We start from the raw sequence: 20,155 nt of genomic DNA on the forward strand, positions 1-20,155 counted from the left end.
TAAGAACTAACACTAAACATGGCCATGGTGACCTTTTTGGTGATGGGTTAAGGCTTTAATTGGTCAATGTCCTGGTTGAAGGACAAGACTATATTGATATTCTGTTAGCATTTAGGTTTGTTTATGACCCTGACCTCAAGTATATACTTGTGCAATTATTTTAGCTCAATCACCTGAATTTAAAAAATCCCTGGTAATGTTTGGTTAAAGTTGATTGGTCCAGTTACAAACTTTATTTTAAAAGTTGTTACTAACTTAAAGGGCCCTATCTTGCACCCAGCGCAATTGACTTTGTCAGTGACGCATGTATCATTCGTATTTTGCATCGGCGCACAGCGGGTTTTTCCCTTCACATACGCACGTCGGCAAACTAGGGAATGAACTTGCGCTCCCTGGGCGGTTCAGCGCAAAAAAAGAGGCGTGTTGCGGCGCAAACCATACCTGATGCTATTTTGCAGTTTCAAAAAACAATTGCGCCACTGACCAAAAAAACTAGTCTAAAGTCAGTGGCGCGTTGCGCGTGGTTCATTATGCTATTTTATGAGTGTTTGTTTAATGTATAGCGTGCACAACGCGCATACACAATTTGCTTATCTAATCTACACAGATGCAACAGTTATTTTTGCAAATCATAAATTGTTACAATAAAAAATATTAACACATGAGATAAGGGAAATTATAGTGGTGAGCATTGTGGTGATAGTTTTTATTTATTGTGTGGCTGCGTTAAAAAATTCTCATGCAAATAACGATTAAAATATTTTCATAAGTTTGTTGTGTGGCTGTATTACGTTTATTTTATGTAAATAATAATTAAAATGTTTTATAAGAAACCTTAATGTATATGAACTTGATTTGTAAGTGTACTTTGGGGTTGGAGTGCTTGCGTTTCTTGGGTCCGATTTCATCGGTGAGGGTGGACGCAGATCTGTGTAGAGGCAGATCCACCTCCAGTTACACGGCGTGCCCGATTTATGCTGGCAAGCTTGGGATTCCCCCGTCTCCTGACATCATTGTAGCGCTTGGCGCAACGATGGGGATGCCAGCTGATGAGACAATTGTGGCTATTTCCTCTCACGCCGGTTTAACCTATGCTGATTTGGGCGGGTTTCTCCCATCCCCATACAAAACAACTTCTCTGTCTTTGACTGCTCTTACAAGAACGTCGGTCTCCTCAGCTGTGAACCGCTCCTGGCGTGCGCCTGGTAAATCTGTCATAATAATAGCAACCCGCCATAGAACTTGCGCCCTTGCGTTTAAAGGGAATGTTGGATAGCGTTCTGATTGGTTTATTTGACGTTACGCCCAAACCACACCTATGAATAATGAACCTACTTCAGACCAACCCCTTATTGATTTGCGCCTGGCGCAAGAGTTATTTCTCCCGCCGGTAAAATAGCAACAGCGCCCAAGATCCGCTCACAAAGTCACTTGCGCTTCGCACTTGCGTTTCAGATCGTTAAAATAGGGCCCAAAGAGTGTTCTGATATTTGGCATGTTTTTCTGAACATTGCCAGTGCTGAACCGTACCAGAACCCTGACTATAAAACCGTGATCCGAACCGAACCATGAGCAGTGTGAACCGTTACACCCCTACTAACCACCCAAAAGACGAATCACTATCTTTGTAATTTTCAGGCAGCCGTTTAATTAGTTGCGATGACCTGGTTAAAATGTGAGACGTCCCGCTCTGGCTTACACTGGAGGCAAGGACAGAATCCAAAAATTAAGCAATAAAGCATATGGCTCGGTTTAATTTTCTCTCTCACCGGCTACACGGTCCAGATGTGCGGCATACCCACGAGGAAATCCCACTCTGCAGGGAGAGGATATTTTACGCCGGGCAGCTTGTCAAGTCAGTGATGACTAACTGGTGGAAAGAATCACAGCATTTCAACAGGTCCAACATATTCACAAGGATACTGATTAGTGTCAGAAATAGCTTTATTGTGCAAAGAAAGCCTTAAATTTTGTGCTTTCTGCAAGGTGAAAGTCTTCCTAGTGTCTAATAAAATGAGAAGATCTGTTTCTTTTAGTTTGTGTCGGGAGCTCCTTTTAGCTTTTTCTCTATTAATAACAGGATTTAAGTGGCTGATAAAGTATAATAATGTGCTCCATGTGGAATATACAGGCAATTGATGTTTGTTTTAGGATACTCGCAGGTCTGGCTAAATGATAACATTTAAGGATAGTCTTGCATAAGTTAAATGGGTTGTTAACAGGGTTGACTTTAACAGTGTAAATTGAGTCTCACATTATTTACATTTTATTCACACACAAATCATTAATAGTTAACATTTTTGACTTTACAAAATGATTTTCTCAAGTGTTGGTGATCAGTCCCTATTAAACAATAAAGAAAGTAAGACAGCTTTTTCTTATACATAGTTTAGTATCCTACTATTATTTTTGGCCGAATTCATCATTATAATTAACTTAATTAGTTCCTGGATTTTGTATCACTATCGTCCCTAAAAGTATATAAATGCAGGAAATAGGATTCAAATTAAAAACTTCCCACTTCTCAAATCAAACTTACACCCTTGTGTCAAGATGCATATTGTGATATATTGTGGTATTTTTGATCAGCGCTGTAAAAACATAAAAATTTTCATCCGAAAATGGCCCAAAAGAGTATGTTGCACCATTTGGAATCCACCCTTCGTCTGTGTGTGTGCGCGCGCGCGTTTAAGTCCACTCAGTAGTGCATACACGGAGAGAAGCATTTCAAAAAGCAAGTGAACATAAAATCTTTCTGTTATTGACAGGGCACATACAAACACATATCTCCACAAAGGACTTTTAATAGAGATCAGATGCAGAGCGATCTTTAAAACATACACGGAGTTCTTTCTCTTTCACGTGAGGCGCTACTTCCGGGTTGTATAAGTATAAGTGCGCCACCTGGTGGATAATAGCGGTATTGCGGAAAGACGGAAAATCTCGTCATTGGCGGGGAAGCGTTTTCTCTTAATTGACGAGATATCTCGTGAATGGCGGCGAAAGAGTTAAGTGTATGTATAGATTACAGTCAGTAACCAGTCTTATTTGGTCTTAAAGAGACCGTAACCTTAATTAACTTAAGTCTGTGTCATTAATGTTAGTCAAACAACCCAAGACAAAGAGAAAATCACTTCTGTAGCTCTAAAAAATAGTAATTATATTTAATTTATACAATAAAGACAGTGTTAAGATTAATTTGATTCGATTTCTGTACCTAATGCTAATTTTAGACCTTACTTAATGTGCAATTTTGTTCTTTTTAATAAATGTTTGCAATTTCTGTATTTGTTATTAGATTTTTCCATTTTTTGCTGATCTGAAAAATAATCCGATCTGTGCCTCAAAAACTGTAATGTGATTCAAACCATGAGTTTAGTGATCCGTCACACCCCTAGTAAAGTAAATACACAGTGATAGCCATAAATGCAATGGTACTTATAATTGGCATAATAATTTGTTTAGGTTTTCGGACTTGGTTTCCTCTTTTTCGGTTTTCAGTTTCGGCCAAGAATTTTTATTTCGGTGCATTCCTACTCAGTAGACAAATTAAAACATCCATGTCAATTTATTAGCAAAATTATTTGCATTGTCAATAAACAGTGAACGTACTAAAATGTATGAAGTGCATATTGTGTCACTGAACACTTTCAACAAAAAATATAGATACGCACAAAAAAACCCCATTAAGTAAACATTAATCAAACTGAAATCGTCAGTATGCCCTGAAATTTATCTATATTAGATGGGTGAATATCGGCTATCAAAATATCGCAATGTACCGTAATTTCTGCCCAGCCCTAGTATCACTACTGTATGTCAGGTTTCATGGACTCCAAATTTGTGTATTTTATACGTGTTTATGTAGTCTTAGATTTCCAAAAATGTTGAGAATAGAGGCTTATTAGTTATAAAATCTATAAAAGCTGTTATTTAAAGCAGCCTTTTATTTAAATTTAGTTATTTAATAGTGCACCACTGGACAAAACATCTCAGAGCCATTCCTGTAGCTGAACTAATGCAGCGACACCAAGGTCATGGTTTCGATTCCTGTGCACATATTGATAAAACATACTGCAGATTGAATGCACTGTATAGGTTGCATTGGATGAAAGCATCTACCAAATGCATTAAAGTAATTTTTGTAACAGCTTGCTGCAAATGAATAACAATGAAAGGAACTAATGTTTTGTGCCGCAGTAGAGACGAGCTCTGTCTGTTTTATCCTCCAACAAAACCAAACACTCATACATATTAAAATTTGAGGACACGGAAAATGCTTGCTCACACCCACTCCCTCCGGAGGCGCAATGAAAGTGGGTCACATTGTGACGATGACCTCCGTATTCCTAAACGAATAGATAAAAACTAAAAGAGAGATGGTGGACCTAGAGTCAAGGTAAAAATTACTATGTTTGTGAGGTGTGATGACTGATAATCTTTGACCTTCAGCATACACCGACACACAATGCAGAATGAGTCAACAGAAATGTCCCATTTGTCTCACTTTTATCCAATTTGCTATAATGTCCCTTTCAAAGTCACAACCAAAGTCTCCTCCAGATTTAAATAAGGGTGATTCTCACGAAATCCAGACTTGGAAGGTGTCCAGCATCAGAATTTTTAAAAATCCATTGAAGCCAATGTTTTTTTGCACATATAAGATTAAGGTCTGAACTTACTATAACCATTATGTTTAGAGAATGTAAAAATTATTTCCTATAGAATTATTAAATTTTTTTAGATTATCATTGTCAAAAATTATCATTACCGCAGCATGATACAACACTTAATATATGCATTTACAAACTTTAAAAAAGTTTCGGTAATGAGAACTAAAAAGTTTCAACTTTTATCTGAAGAGAAAAAATAAGAACTGCTTACCTGATAGCCATCTTGAGTTTCACAGTCAATTATGTCCCCTCCAACTATTTTTTTTTTTTTAAAAAGTTAGTTCCTTAAGGGCTTAAACAATGTTTGAAAAGTGTTGTGGAGGATGAGAAAATTTTTCTTGGACACATTTATGTTCCTTATTATTGTCTCTACATTTACCAATGATCACCAAATACCACATGTTTCTTTACTGTAAATGTTTATAGTATAACATGCACTGAAGCTTTTTATTTTTTAGATTTTTTAATTATAAATATTTACATATGAAAGAACCCAAATCCAGTAATGGACACGTTGCGTTAATGAAAATGTTCCCCTTAAATGTGGAAAAACAACAAAAAATTGGTTTGTATGATGTCATTTGAAATCATGTGCAAAATAGTACATGAAGAGATGTTTGTAACTGTATGCTTCTTATCTTGATACTCTTACTTTGCATTTACTTTTTTAATCAAAATGTTTCATGACACCTCATAAGTCTAATTTCGCGAGAATCACCCAATTGTGTTGGGTGGTTGTTAGTTCCTCTGTGAACATACATAAAGTCACGTTTACGTTCTTCATAGTGTTTTTGTTGTGCACTTGCATTTCCTTTTTAGTTTAATTTTAATTACTAGCTTAGTTAGAAGATTAGTTACTGTTTAGTATCACCTGTATCTAGTTTGGATGCCCTTGCTCTACCACTTTTTATATTGCTTTTGAGATTTTGTTGGTTTTGATCTTCAGGACTTTTCCCAGTGCCATGCACTATTGTATGTATGAATGACTCTTTCTGTGACATCTGCGTCGTGTTGGATGTGTTGGCACGGGTGGCACCGCAACTCCAAAAATGTTTGATTCTTTAAAATGTAATACAATTTAAGCTAATCTGTTCTAAAGAAAAGAAAATGATAATAGTTTAGTCATGAGTTTTTGTGTGTCTTGGTTTCAGATGTACATCACATTTACTGTGAAAGCCAAAGGAACTCGTCTGGCTAAACCGGTCACGTGTCTGGGTCTGGTCTGCCTAGCCTTCCTCACCGGTATTAACAGGGTGGCAGAATACCGCAACCACTGGTCTGACGTCATTGCTGGATTCATCATCGGTGTGGCCATAGCCACCTTTCTTGTAAGTACATCATGTCAAAAATGTTTAATATTTACAAGATGCTTCAATGGTATTGATATGAATAAGGGGGAGATTGCACTGGTCAGAATGGCTGCTTTAGTCCCGCCTCCCAGTAAAAAGAGCCAATCGCCAACCCTTAAAGAATGAAGTCTTCTTGAAAGAGCGACAGGCACATATGGCTGCCTTAAAAGACTTTGGTCATGTTTCTTTAAAGAGCAACTATGGTCCGATTCACGATTTTACATTTCGTTTGGTGTGTAAGTGTGTAGTACATGTTAACAATATACAAAAGGTACAAACCCCAAATGAAACGATAACGCGAGTTTTCATTTCCAACGTAAATCTCTTTTCTTGGACTACAACAAACACACGGATTGTAGGCAATAGTTTACTTCCTGGGATTGGTGATGTAGACAAGACCGACATTATCATTATTCCTCCCACTTCAGACTCACAGCCTGTAAGTTAACTCCTGTTAGCATTGCATTGTGAGTGAATCTTTCAAACATGGTAAGGAGCGTCACATTTCCTGCTGATTTCAGAGGTATTCATGCCATTTACAACATACAGATTAGCTGGCCAATCAGGGACACAACGCTTTTCAGATCGATGAGCTTTGTACAAAATCAGAGCGTTAGGTACAATATGTGTAAAATAATGTGTTTTTAACCATAAACCACGCAAACACATTGTATTATACCAGATACACAAAATAACATTGTTTTTAGCAATGAAATAGGTGCACTTTGAATTGGGTTTATCCCTTTTTGACCAAACACTGGGTCAACATATTTAGAGGGTATATCTTAGTTTTGATGCTGATGTGCTAAAATTTTGTCTGGTTGTATTGTCCTGTTTTGCATCTTGCTGGCATACCAGCCAACAGAGAGATGCACGGGCATGAATCCTCTTCAGAGGCTATGAGTGTGATATATGAAAGCATTTTGCATTCATTTTGCTTCTTCAAACAATGTGATAAACTGACATGCTCCAATAACGGAAAATTCATTTGTGTGCCGTTTGTCCCATTGGAAACCCATTCTAAAAGATATCTGCCCCATTTACAGTACACAGCGATAAGTCTGTGTCTCTCTTTGGCTGGAAGGTGCATATATGATGGATATAAATCATTTACATAATATGTGACCTACATTAGACCCGGTTTGCTGTGTAGGAGAGCTTCTTATTACCAATCCAGCATTATCACTCTGTACATAAGGCCATGAAAGTCAATGTTGAGCAACAAGCACATAAATAACACATTTAAATTAGAGACGGTGAAATTAATTAACTAAACATGATAATGTTACCAAAACTGTTTATCTGTGTTTGCCTCCATCTCCATCTATTTATCTATCCATTCATCTATCAGTCTGTCTGTCTGTGCATCTGCCCACCCATCCATCTCCATCCATCCGTCTATCCCTCTGTCTGTCTGCCCGCCCATCTCTATCAATCCATTTGTCTGTCTGTCTGCCCGCCAATACATCTCTGTCCATCCATCTGTCCATCATCTGTCTGTCTGGTGGTCTGTCGGTCCATTAATCTGTCTATCCATCTCCCTCCTTCAATCTATCTGTCAGTTTGTCTGTCTGCCCACCCATCCATCTCCATCTATTTGTCTGTCAGTCTGTCTGTCTGCCTGCCCATACATCTCTATCCATCCATCTGTCCATCATCTGTCTGTCTGGTGTCTGTCGGTCTATTTATCTGTCTATCATCTCTATCCATCTATCTGTCTGTTTGTATATTTGCCCACCCATCCATCTCCATCCATCCGTCTATCCCTCTGTCTGTCTGCCCGCCCATCTCTATCAATCCATCTATCTGTCTGTTTGTCTATCTGCCCACCCATCCATATTCATCCATTTGTCTGTCTGTCTGCCCACGAAATACATCTCTGTCCATCATCTCTCTGTCTGGTGGTCTGTCGGTCCATTTATCTGTCTATCCATCTCCATCCATCCATCTATCTCTCAGTTTGTCTGTCTGGCCACCCATCCATATCCAAACTATCTATTAGAGGTCTACACGGAAGACCCGAAGACCCGGGACCCGACCCGGGACCCGTACGGGTTCGGGTCTATATTTTAAATGATCAGCCGGGTCCGGGTCGGGTCTCAATCTATTACTTCGGGTCCCGGGTCTGTTTAACATTGTGGGTAATAGCCGAGGTCAATCGGACTCGGAGAACACACACTCACATTTAAATGAAATATTTCAAAATCAGCAACAAAAACTTAGATGAACTGTCGCATACAATTTTTCTATGACGCTAAAATTGCGTTAAAAAGTTTATATTTGGTTGCTCCAACCAGGCAGCTAACGCGCGTGTGCTCTGGCTACCAGTCAGGAGCTTCTGCAGTGAGACGCAATGACTTTACCTTTGACAATTGGCTCTTTTATTTAGAAGGCGGGACTTATTCCGCCGTACCGCGCATTTTGCACTGACTTCTCTAATTTTTATAATAAAATTATAAATTGACCGTCTTGCTGTTATATCTAAAGTTTTCGCGACTCAAAGAGCACAGAGATGATAGCAAAGAAGCAAAGCTAACGAAAGCAGCCATGGCACTGAACGAGCAATCGTTATTATAATCCAAATGGGCAAACATTATTAAGCAAGTTGACCCGATGTAAAACTTCGTTATTAATCACCATGACTGTAAAGTGGACTTTAAAAGCTGGAATAAGCATTAAACATTTCAATCGTCAAGAGAGGAATAACATGGATGGAACTTTCTTGGAAATAAGGATTGTGCATCACACAGACAAGTACAAGGAGGGAGAAGACTAACTTCTATGGGTAAGACAAAAAGTTTAATTTTCGCTACTTGTTTATTGACTTATTAATAACATTTAGCTAAGAATATTTGCCGGTCGGGTCTGTGTCTTCCCGGACGGGTTCGGGTCCAGCTTTTAAATAATAGACGGGTCCGGGTCGGGTCCGGGTCCAGCTTTCAAAACAACAGACAGGTCCGGGTCGGTTCAGTGTAGCACATTTGCGGGTCTGATCGGGTTCGGGTATGAATTTGGGGACCCGTGTAGACCTCTACTATCTATCTGCCCGCCCCTACATCTCTATCCATCCATCTGTCCATCATCTGTCTGTCTGTCGGTCCATTTATCTGTCTATCCATCCATATATTTGTCTGTTTGTCTATCTGCCCACCCATCCATATCCATCCATTTGTCTGTCTGTCTGCCCGCCAATACATCTCTGTCCATCCATCTGTCCATCATCTGTCTGTCTTGTGGTCTGTCGGTCCATTAATCTGTCTATCCATCTCCCTCCTTCAATCTATCTGTCAGTTTGTCTGTCTGCGCACCCATCCATCTCCATCTATTTGTCTGTCAGTCTGTCTTTCTGCCCCCCATACCTCTCTGTCCATCCATCTGTCCATCGTCTGTCTGTCTGTCTGCCCGCCCATCCATCTCTGTCTACCTATCTCTATCCATCCATCTATTTGTCTGTTTTTCTGCCCACCCATCCATCTCCATCCATCATCTGTCTGTTTGTCTATCTGTCCATCTGCTTGCTAATCCATCTGTCTGTCTGCCCGCCCATCTCTATCCATCTATCTATCTGTCTGTTTGTCTTATCTGCCCACCCATCCATTTGTCTGTCTGTCCGCCCATCTCTATCTATCCATCTATCTGTCTGTTTGTCTATCTGCCCACCCATCCATATCCATCCATTTGTCTGTCTGTCTGCCCACCAATACATTTCTGTCCATCCTTCTGTCCATCATCTGTCTGTCTGGTGGTCTGTCAGGCCATTTATCTATCTATCCATCTCCCTCCTTCCATCTATCTCTCAGTTTGTCTGTCTTCCCATACATCTCTGTCTACCCATCTCCTTCCATCCATTTGTCTGTCAGTCTGTCTGTCTGCCCGCCCATACATTTCTGTCCATTAATCTGTCCATCGTCTGTCTGTCTGTCTGTCTGCCTGCCTGCCCGCCCATCCATCTCTGTCTACCCATCTCTATCCATCCATCTATCTGTCTGTTTTTCTGCCCACCCATCCATCTCCATCCATCATCTGTCTGTTTGTCTATCTGTCCATCTGCCTGCTAATCCATCTGTCTGTCTGCCCGCCCATCTCTATCCATCTATCTGTCTGTTTGTCTATCTGCCCACCCATCCATCTCCATCCATCTGTCTTTCTGTCTGCCCACCCATCTCTATCCGTCCGTCTGTCCATCTGTCTGTCTGTTTGTCCATCTGCTGGCCCATACATCTCAATCCATCGACTATCTGTCCATCATCTATCTGTCTACTGGTCCATCCATCCATTCTTTCTTCCATCCATCTATTCTAACCTTGTTGCAGAAAGTGAAATCACACTTCAGTTCAGTTTCTCTTTTTAGTAAGACTCCATGCTGCTCAGAATCACTGTTCTTTCTCTTTTATCTCACAGTAACAGAAGCTTCTCTCTGACTGTGCGGCGCATACTTTGCACATAAAGACTTTGTATAAAGTTTGTTCGCTTTTGTAGTATTGTGTGCTTCACTTACAGCGCAGCTCGTATTGATGTTATATTGAGACTTCAGCACAGTCAAGAACTGATCGAGTTCTTCAGATTGTGTGTTGTTTCCTTCCGTCTCTGTGACAGCAAACAATGACTGTCATACATCACGGCCAGGGAATTCATGTTCTTTAAAGCACCACTGATTTTGTATCATTTCAGTTTTTTGTTTGTATCACAAAAAATAATGGTAGCTTGTCTTGATTACTTTCTACCCTCTCTGAACATTTGAATTAAACATATTTTTGCTACAATACCTTCTATGCATGCAGTATGTAAATTGCCTCTGTTTGTTCGTGATTGGCTAACATTTGCATATTGGTGTAGTTCAGTCTCGTATATCAATTTGCCAAAATCCTGGAAAGTTTTTGATGGCTGTTATCTTATACGTTATTACTCTTGTTTTAAGGATACTATCACTGTAACACTAAACAACACATTTTAGCAGTGAAGGTAATTTTTTATTGGTAAAGCAATTTACCATTTAAATAAAAAAACAAATGTATTACGCCATTGGCTATTATTATTACTATTGTTTTAAATGTTACATCTTATCAAGTATTCTTGTTTTAAAGATATGCAAATCTTATAAAATATCAGTGCATAATATAGTGCACCTTTAAATGATGATGTCACAATGTTTTCCACTTTTTCAGGTGGTTTGTGTGGTCCATAACTTCAAAGGCAAACAGCTGCTATATGAAGACCCTCAACAGGACCCTCTAAGCAACAATCCCAATTTCAGTTCACCCAGACTCGACAGTCCCCTAGAAAAGTACATCGCCTCACAGGTACAGAGCACATGATACAAAAACCACACCAAATACTGAGGAAATCAGGCTGTCATATGCATACAGTGCGCTCCACAAACACAAGTATGTTTAATCGACTCTCAGGGATCCTAAATGTATCAGTGTGAGGGCCTTTGCCGACAAGATGCTTCAAAGACCTCTTATGTCCCTCAGGTGTCAGAATTGAGATTAGAAGATGAGGAGTCTCACACTCTGAAAGAGCGTCTCCTGAGTTTCTTTAGCTGGATCGCCGGCAAAAACAGCCGCTTCAGACACCTTCAGAGCACAAGGCAATAAACGTATGCGCACCTGTGTGAGACGGCCCAGCTGCCAAACCTCTGGAGTAAACCAATGTGTCATTAAAACCCAATCATGTTCAATTAGTCCGTACAAAACGGTTATCTGTACCCAATGTTCCCTCTCATTTTTTTTCAAAACCTTATTCGACCGGCACTTGAGAAATATATACAAGTATATAATAATATAAGTGTCTACATTTACATTTATGCATTTGGCAGACGCTTTATTCAAACAACTTACAGTGCATTCAAGCTATACATTGTTTATCATTATGTGTTCCCTAGGCTTCAAACCTACATCCTTTTTTTGCTCGACCAATTGAGCTACATATAAATATACATAACAGACTGCATATACTGTATAATGTATGTAAATTTTTACTTCATAAGTCTTACCCAGAGGGTTGGCATCTTTGGTTGAAAGATCTCTGGTTCTGTGCAGTTCAGCCTTGTTGCATCTGATCTTCTTCTGAACTTCTTACCAAAACTATTTAAAGATCTCATGTCATGGTGTCTATTTCCTCCTTACACTGAGTACTGTGATGGTACTATGGTACATCCGTGGTATCAGATACCATGGCATCTTGGTATGTAAATGAAATTATTAATGTGCTACTCAAAGAGGTACACTCTCAAAAATATAGGTGCTACATGATGCCATAAAATAACTTTTTAAGGAACTTTGACATTCGAACCATGTTAACCACTGCATTTCTGCTATTAAGCGCCATCTACTGTAAGAGAGTTAATTTACACTTTTATTTTTATCAGTATATATGCCAGGGATGGGCATTCCTGGTCCTGGAGGGCAACTGTCCTGCAAAGTTTAGCTCCAACCCTAATCAAACACATTTAAATGTCATTTTCAAGTCATACTGAAGCCTTTGATTGGGATTTCAGGTGTGTTTGATTGGGGTTGGAGCTAAACTTTGCAGGACATTGGGCCTCCAGGACCAGGAATGCCCATCCCTGATTATACGCGGAAGATTAGTAGGCCAATGGGCAAATTTGGCCAGAAGTACGCCCCTACTCAATGGAAATCCTTGGATTTTTAATGACCACAGAAAGTCAGGACTTCGGTTTAACATGTCATCAAAATGTTGGTGCTTTTTGCTTTTTTCTCTGTGACCACAGTGGTTCCATCTTGATTTCATGAAGCGCAGATAATACTTTTTTTGCTCAAATAGTCAGTCTCTGCGTATATTTACGAAAGCAGCACATGCATTTGTTAATCACCGGCGTCATAGATTTTTCAGCCATAGATATATTTATGCATAGATGTCTCCAGTGGTGTAGCCAGCATCTAAAAAATGGGGGGGGGGGCTGTCAGCGTGTGACTGTTAGTATATCTGTTTTGCGTCTTCTTGTGCTTAAAAATGTAAATTGGCAACACCTGAAAGCGCGTTAAATGATTGCTTGTGCCGACGCAGCACTGCGTATGAGACGACGCAGTGACAGATCTATGCTGTTTCCGCTCCCGTCCTATAAACTTTAAAGCGCAAAAAGCGTGTGCAAAAGATGATTCTCCTTATAACACTATGATTTGGGTATATGTTGCTTCACTTAAATCTAAGTAAAAAACAAAAAACATGGATGGGAATGGTGACAGCAAGTTTTAAAGTGTGGGGGACAGAATCATCTTCATTTCAGAGTTGGGGGGGGGCTATGTCGTACGTGTATTATTCATGGATGTCTCATTAGCGGCTGTTGGGCGGACACATCTATGGAGAAGTCGAATGAAGCATCTATGTATACATGTATATCTATGGCTAATTTCAAATAGCTACAGGTGTTTTTAAGGCCAGTTAAGCTAAGCAAACATCTTGTTCATGTACTCTTTGATGTTTTCTTATTACAATAAAGAAATCTGAAATTGGTATTAGAATTGACTCGAAATCGGCCATGAAAAATCATGATTGGTGCATCACTAATAAAATGTTTTTAATGGTTATTTGGGGATAAGAACCTTTTGTAGCACCTATATTTTTTAGATTGTAATCCCCAAATGTTCAAACCATGGTAGTACTTTTTGTCTCTCTTTTGTATCTCAGTTCAACACAAAGTTTAAAGAGGTCATACAACATCATACATGTATGCTAATTTTGAGCTCTTTAAGGAGATCTTGTACTTAATACTTTGGTTCATCGGTTTATGAAATATCCGTGTTTGTTTTGGCTTGCACGAAAGGAAAAATTTGATATTTTCAAGGATTTTCACAGCTATTCGTGACAGCTCCTCCTTAATTTTCCTAACACATCCAAGCTTTTGTGATGTAATGAGAATTCCTTGCACGTACTGTATATTTATTGTATTCTCTGTCACAGTCACAGCTCCAGAATCCATTTACTGCAAAGCTGATGTTGGTGTTCAAGTTTGGTGACCTAAAAACTCTCAAAAGCAATTCTGTACCTTGAATAGAAGATGAATTTACCAGTAAACCCCCAGAGACTTGAAAATCCACAATTTTTAGGTGCTGCCATTTGCATTTAGAGCCCCCATGTTGTAGTTTTATACTCTGTGGCAGAGAAGAGACTTAAACCTCCTGTTAAGTTTTTAATTAAAACACAAAGCCGCTGATCCCCTTTGACTATCAGTATATAACAAATCTGACCCGTTAAACCTGTTTATTTACAAATGTTTAATGAATAATCCTACAAACAAGAGAAGGATTTAAACCCAGATTGCCGTGTTGATTTGTCTATATACGAGGGATTAAATGTTCCCGTTTGCTTATTTGGTTGCAACAGTGAACGTGACCTGCTGGTAGTTTCTTAAATGTTTATTGATACGTCACATTAAAATGAGTAGACTCTTTCCACCAATACAAATGCTAACATTCCATTTTTCCTTTAGTCTAGCATGCCGATTTGAAATAGATACGTTATTGTGATGTTCATCCGTAGCGAAGTCCATATAGATGAAGGCTGAATCTTGTAATGTACCGTGAAGCTTCTGAGATGAAAAACAGAATATTCCACTTTGCCTTTTTATGATATATTCCCAGGACAGATTGCTGTCAAATCCCATAATGCCATTGATAGCAGCTGGACAAACCGGAGAAAATTCACATCTCGGTTTTGTCTCTTTAAATCACGAAGATTGTGAGATCACACAAGATATCACTGGAAGCAAAAGATGAAAATCATCTTGCATGCCCAGCCGAGGTTACAGTTTATATATCAACGGTGTAACCTGGTGAATGATTTTCTGTGATCCCAAATGAACTCACTTAATATCAAGCTATATTATTTATAAATGCAGTATGATGTATCTGTAAACTACTGTACAGATTCCTTTCTACTCCTATTTGTATATATGCGGAATAGTGTGTAAATAAATCAATTTTTGTGTTTTACGGACAAAAGTAGTTTTTTAGTCTCGCTATGTACAAATTTTATGTTGACAGATGTTTGGTTACTTTTATATTGGGCATAAAAACCAATGTCAGTTGGACAAATGCATTTGCATGGGGTGTTAAACGGCCCCTGTGGTCAGCCTAAGTTGGGCTGGTGGGGAAATCTTTTTTGACCCCAATCCGTAACTTTTTTGGGTTAAAATAACCACAAAAATCTGTTAGTGATCAAGCACAGTACATGAAAATCCATGTTTAAAAATCCATGATTTATTTACATTACATTAGCTTTACATTTAGGTATTTAACCAACACTTTTGCATGAAGTCAGGAAAACAACATTTGAAAGCGATTTGTCTTGGAGAGGCAGTAATATGAGAAGTGCTATATAAAGTTTTATTACACGGTTGGAATGTTTGATTCTGATTGGCTAGTCACGACTTATTCCCAGTTAACAACCACTCAAAACTAATAGCACACGCTAACCCAGATGCTGCAAATTATTTTGACAGGTACACTTTAAAATGACACAAAAATAGAGTATAAATATGTCTTATAATAAAGTATGATTTTCACAAAAGTTTAATGCGTTCCAGAAAATGTTTAATATATAAACATAGAATAAATCAAATGAAAGAACAGACCGTCTGCATTCAAACAACAAAAAGTTCCATCCTATCTTTTTATCACCATTCAAATATGCTTAAAAAATAAAACAATTTGAGCAAAAAGCTGAGATAATTCTATTCTTGTGAAGGACTTTTTTAATGTTCGGCCTTAGTGGATGCTTCCTGGTTTTATAAGTTAATAGCGATAGTGATAATAGCGGAAATATGGATTGCCGTAAAAACTCGTCATTGGCAGGAAAGTGTTAATAACAGTTATAACATTATATTTAATATAACAAGTCTTGTCTTATCTTAAAGGGATAGTTCACCCAAAAATGAAAATTCTGTAATCATTTACTCACTCTTGTGTTTTTACAAGCGTGTATAAATTTTGTTGTTTTGATGAACACAAAGGAAGGTATTTTGAGAAATGTTTGTAATCAAACCGTTCGTGGACCTCATTTACTTCCATAGTATTCTTTATTCCTACTATGGAAGTGAATGGGGTCCACGAATGGTTTGATAACAAACATTTCCCAAAATATCTTCCGTTGTGTTTATCAGAACAAAAAAAAGAGTGAGTAAATGATGACAGAATTGTCATTTTTGGATGAACTATCCCTTTAAAACCAAAAATAAACACGTTTTCCCCGTGGAAGGTCTGCATTTGTTAAAAATGAGCAAATAAAATATTTAAAATAAATATTTAATGTTCCTTACCTAACTTATGAGGTGTAAATGAACCAGTTTAATCCGCTTACCCGCTTCCTATCCCTACCATGTTTATATATATAAATATATATTAATTTCTCCCAAGGGTTTTTGTCCTTCTAGTAGTTTTTCCCACCAGGTTTTCTCCTAGGGGGTTTTTTCGTCCCAGGGAGAGTCAGACAACTTTGGCTTAACTTAAAACTGTACTGTATACGTTACATTGTTAATACGCTCGCTTGTACGGTTTAACCTTAGCCGCTATATTCTACTTTTTATTTTATCTATTGATTTTCAGTGTTCTCCTCTACATCTACTCATGTAAAGCTGCTTTGCAACAATTAACAATTGTGAAAAGCGCTATATAAATAAAATTGAATTGAAAAAAATTTAATTAAATAGCCATGCAATAAGTGTGATACAAGTTATACTGTCTGGGCTTATTTCTGCGATAACAACCCACAGCCTATACATTATCACTTAAAATTACACCTTACAGAGTTTCAAATTATATTTTACAGTTGATAATAATTTATAATCTGAGCTGTCACATACGCTTTTATGCGAAAAGTAATTTTGACGTCAATTGACTTAAAGGAATATTCCATTTTCTTAAAAGAAAAATCCAGATAATTCACTCACCACCATGTCATCCAAATTGTTGATGTCTTTCTTTGTTCAGTCCAGAAGAAATTATGTTTTTTGAGGAAAACATTGCAGGATTTTTCTCATTTTTTTGTGGACTTTTATAGAGTCCAACATTTAATACTTAACTCAACACTTAACAGTTTTTTTCAACGCAGTTTCAAAGGTCTATAAACGATCCCAAACGAGGCATAAGGGTCTTATCTAGCAAAACAATTGTCATTTTTGACAAGGAAAATAAAAAATATGTACTTTTAAACCACAACTTTTCATGTAGGTCCGGTCCAGCGAGACCTACCGTAAATGCGTAGTGACGTAGGGAGGTCACGTGTTACATATTTAAAACGCACATTTGCGGACCATTGTAAACAATAAACTGACACAAAGACATTAATTAGTATCAGTTGACATACAACAACGTAGGAACGGTCCTCTTTCAACACACTTGTAAACACTGGGGCGGAGTTTCGCGTTCGTCCTCTGTGACATCTTGACGTCATGACGTATTGCATGGGGTCACGCTGACGCATCACGACCGGATCTACATGACGAGAAGTTGTGCTTTAAAAGTGTATATTTGTTATTTTTATTGTCAAAAATGACAATCGTTTTGCTAGATAAGACCCTTATGCCTCGTTTGGGATCGTTTATAGTCCTTTGAAACTCCATTGAAAAAAAACGTAAAGTGTTGAGTTAAGTGTTAAGTGTTGGGCTCTATTAAAGTCCAATAAAATGAGAAAAATCCTGCAATGTTTTCCTCAAAAAACATAATTTCTTCTCGACTGAACAAAGAAAGACATCAACATTTTGGATGACATGGTGGTGAGTAAATTATCTGGATTTTTCTTTTAAGAAAATGGAATATTCCTTTAAAAGATAAGTGCGTAACCTACATTTTTGTTTCATCAGAGATGGCGATAGAGAGGTTACAATTTTTTGTTTTAATAATTCTTTCTCCTAGATAATAAGAAAGAGAATAAATCCCAACATTGCAACAATCCATAGTCAGAATCCCAAATATGAATTTCTCCTGTTTGTCAACAATTCTCACTTTATTTCTTCTAAAGAGTTTTGGATTTGCAGTGTTGTGAACTCTTTGTACGTGTAGGTTCTCTTCATCTCATGTACTCGTGTTCTTGCTAATGTCATTTCCTCTGTCTTAACAGAATCACATCGCCTTCGCTGAGATCACGTGACCTTGAGTCGCCGGTGTGGCAGACACACTGGACATCCACGCTGTTTACCGTCCAATCCCGATGATCCGACTCAACGCCACCGCAGTGGTCACGTGCTCTCTATAGTGTCGTTTTGACTTGCTCCGCCCTCGCTTTGTGTGTGTGGAAATGTTGGTCCTGTTAACTGATAACGTACTGTACTGCACTTTTCCATGACTGGTTCTGCTCGCTTTAAGCGGACCGATCACATGAACAGCACTTAAAATAACTGCTTACGTATGTCTGGAGAGCACTTTTGTGTGTGTATATATCCATGTTCATAATCGAAATGGACTAAACTTGCAGTCGTGAATATGTGTTTACTTTATCATTGATTCTTCTTTTGTCCTGGTACATAGATCTAAAAATATAGCTTTGATCAGCCCTTAAATTAGTGGTTTATGGAAAGAAAATATTGTTTTTGCTCTATTAACTCTGTAAACATATACAAGAGATAGAAATGTTGAAGAATCACCTAATTACGTCCTAAAATGTTTTCATTCGTATTCAATATTAAGGTTTTTATTCTTATTCCTTGTTTTGGATGAGTGCATTTATAAATACACTGTGCTCAGAAATCTAAATTCAGCTAAAATATATGTTGAAAGCTTACGTAAAAAAGAAAAATACCAAAGCTCATATAAACTCTCATGTACAGTCATTACTGTACTGTCAGCATATAATCGCCATCATTTAGATAATTCATGAGCCATGACTCAATTTCAAACAGCGGCCAATGGGCATCATAATGGGCACAGTAATGCTATGCGTGAGCCCTGAGGACTTGGCTGTGAAGAATTAATCATCTGCAAAGACAATCACCAGTCATTTCACCGGCGTAATGGGTCAGTTCATTTAACCAGTCTTTAACATAATGACAGAGATACACTGTCCATTCCGGTTTAATGGCAAACATCAATATATTTATCATGGATCGATGTAAAAAATGTGAAAGAAATGAGTCCTGCTGTGATCATTAAAACAAACCGTGATACCTCATGTGTAACGAGGAGAAAGCTGGGGATAAATACATTTTATTTTGCAAATATAAATTCTGCATTTCAGTCCTGTTGTTGCACCATTAAAGAAAATTTGAGGTTATTTTTAACTCGTATATATTTGTAGGATCTGCGTGGTGTTGCTGATAACCACAGATGATCATTTCAACTCCCTTATCCCTCAGTTTGTAAAACTAACAAGACATGGGTCAAATCAAGCCCATTGCATTGTGGGGTATGGTATTCCATTTTGTATGCTGTACTACTACTGTATTTACTGTAGATTTACCGCAAAAATAGTCAGAGTAAATTGGCAGCATGCTATTTTGAACACAGCCGATTTAACACCAATAAAGTTAAGGGCCTATCTTATGCTGCGTTCAGACCAGCCACGGTAGAGGTGTCAAGCGCAAGTGATTTCAGTGTTAAGTCAATGTGAAGATGCGTTGACGCGTGTCTGTATCTCACGGCGCGAATGAGGCGTTTAGTGCAGCGTGGTAGACACAATTCTGCCTCATTTGCGGATCTAGTTCGCGCGAATGGCCTGAATTGAGCGTTGCAGCGGCAAATGCGCGAGTTAAAAAAATGGAGCTTTGGTGGAAAAACGTGCCACATTAACCAGTCGCAGAAGCCCCTCTCATGAAGCGGCAATCTAGATGCGGTATATACGATTTTGATGCCTCAACGTGGCTGCTGTGAACCTACGGTTAGACCTGGCGCAATCCATTCCAAGGCGTAACGCACGTGTTTTTTGCTAGCTTCAGTCTGACGCAGTAATCATTCTTACGTCCAGCACCACGTTGTGTAAATAGCAAATACACTTGTGCCCATCCGTTTGCCAATGGGCGTGCTGGTGTAAAACGAGGTGTGTTTGAGGGCGTTGTTGGTGCGTTGCTATATTGAGGCTAAAAATTTAAAACAATTGCACCATTGACCAGCAACGTGCTCTGGAATCCTCTCAAGCGGAGGTGTCCGCCTTCCGATGGGTTTCGGCTGAACTTTCCCCCCT

General features: G+C 38.5%; 1 protein-coding gene across 3 annotated transcripts in view; it reads left to right on the top strand.

Annotated features, from left to right (window-relative positions):
- plppr5b (phospholipid phosphatase related 5b) overlaps positions 1–19,787 on the top strand; it is a 56,255-nt gene extending 36,468 nt beyond the window's left edge. For 2 of the 3 annotated variants that reach the window (XM_065258508.1, XM_065258509.1), the window contains 3 exons: positions 5,825–6,001; positions 11,188–11,322; positions 18,101–19,787. In XM_065258508.1, coding sequence (XP_065114580.1) covers positions 5,825–6,001; positions 11,188–11,322; positions 18,101–18,130 — 342 coding nt within the window. In that variant the 3' untranslated portion in view covers positions 18,131–19,787. Of the gene's footprint in view, positions 1–5,824; positions 6,002–11,187; positions 11,323–11,496; positions 12,374–18,100 lie in introns of those variants that run through there. The other variant, XM_065258510.1, reaches the window with a different exon arrangement.
- The last annotated feature ends 368 nt before the right edge of the window (positions 19,788–20,155 follow it).

Source organism: Paramisgurnus dabryanus, chromosome 22 (genome assembly GCF_030506205.2).
Source record: "Paramisgurnus dabryanus chromosome 22, PD_genome_1.1, whole genome shotgun sequence".
Taxonomy (NCBI): domain Eukaryota; kingdom Metazoa; phylum Chordata; class Actinopteri; order Cypriniformes; family Cobitidae; genus Paramisgurnus; species Paramisgurnus dabryanus.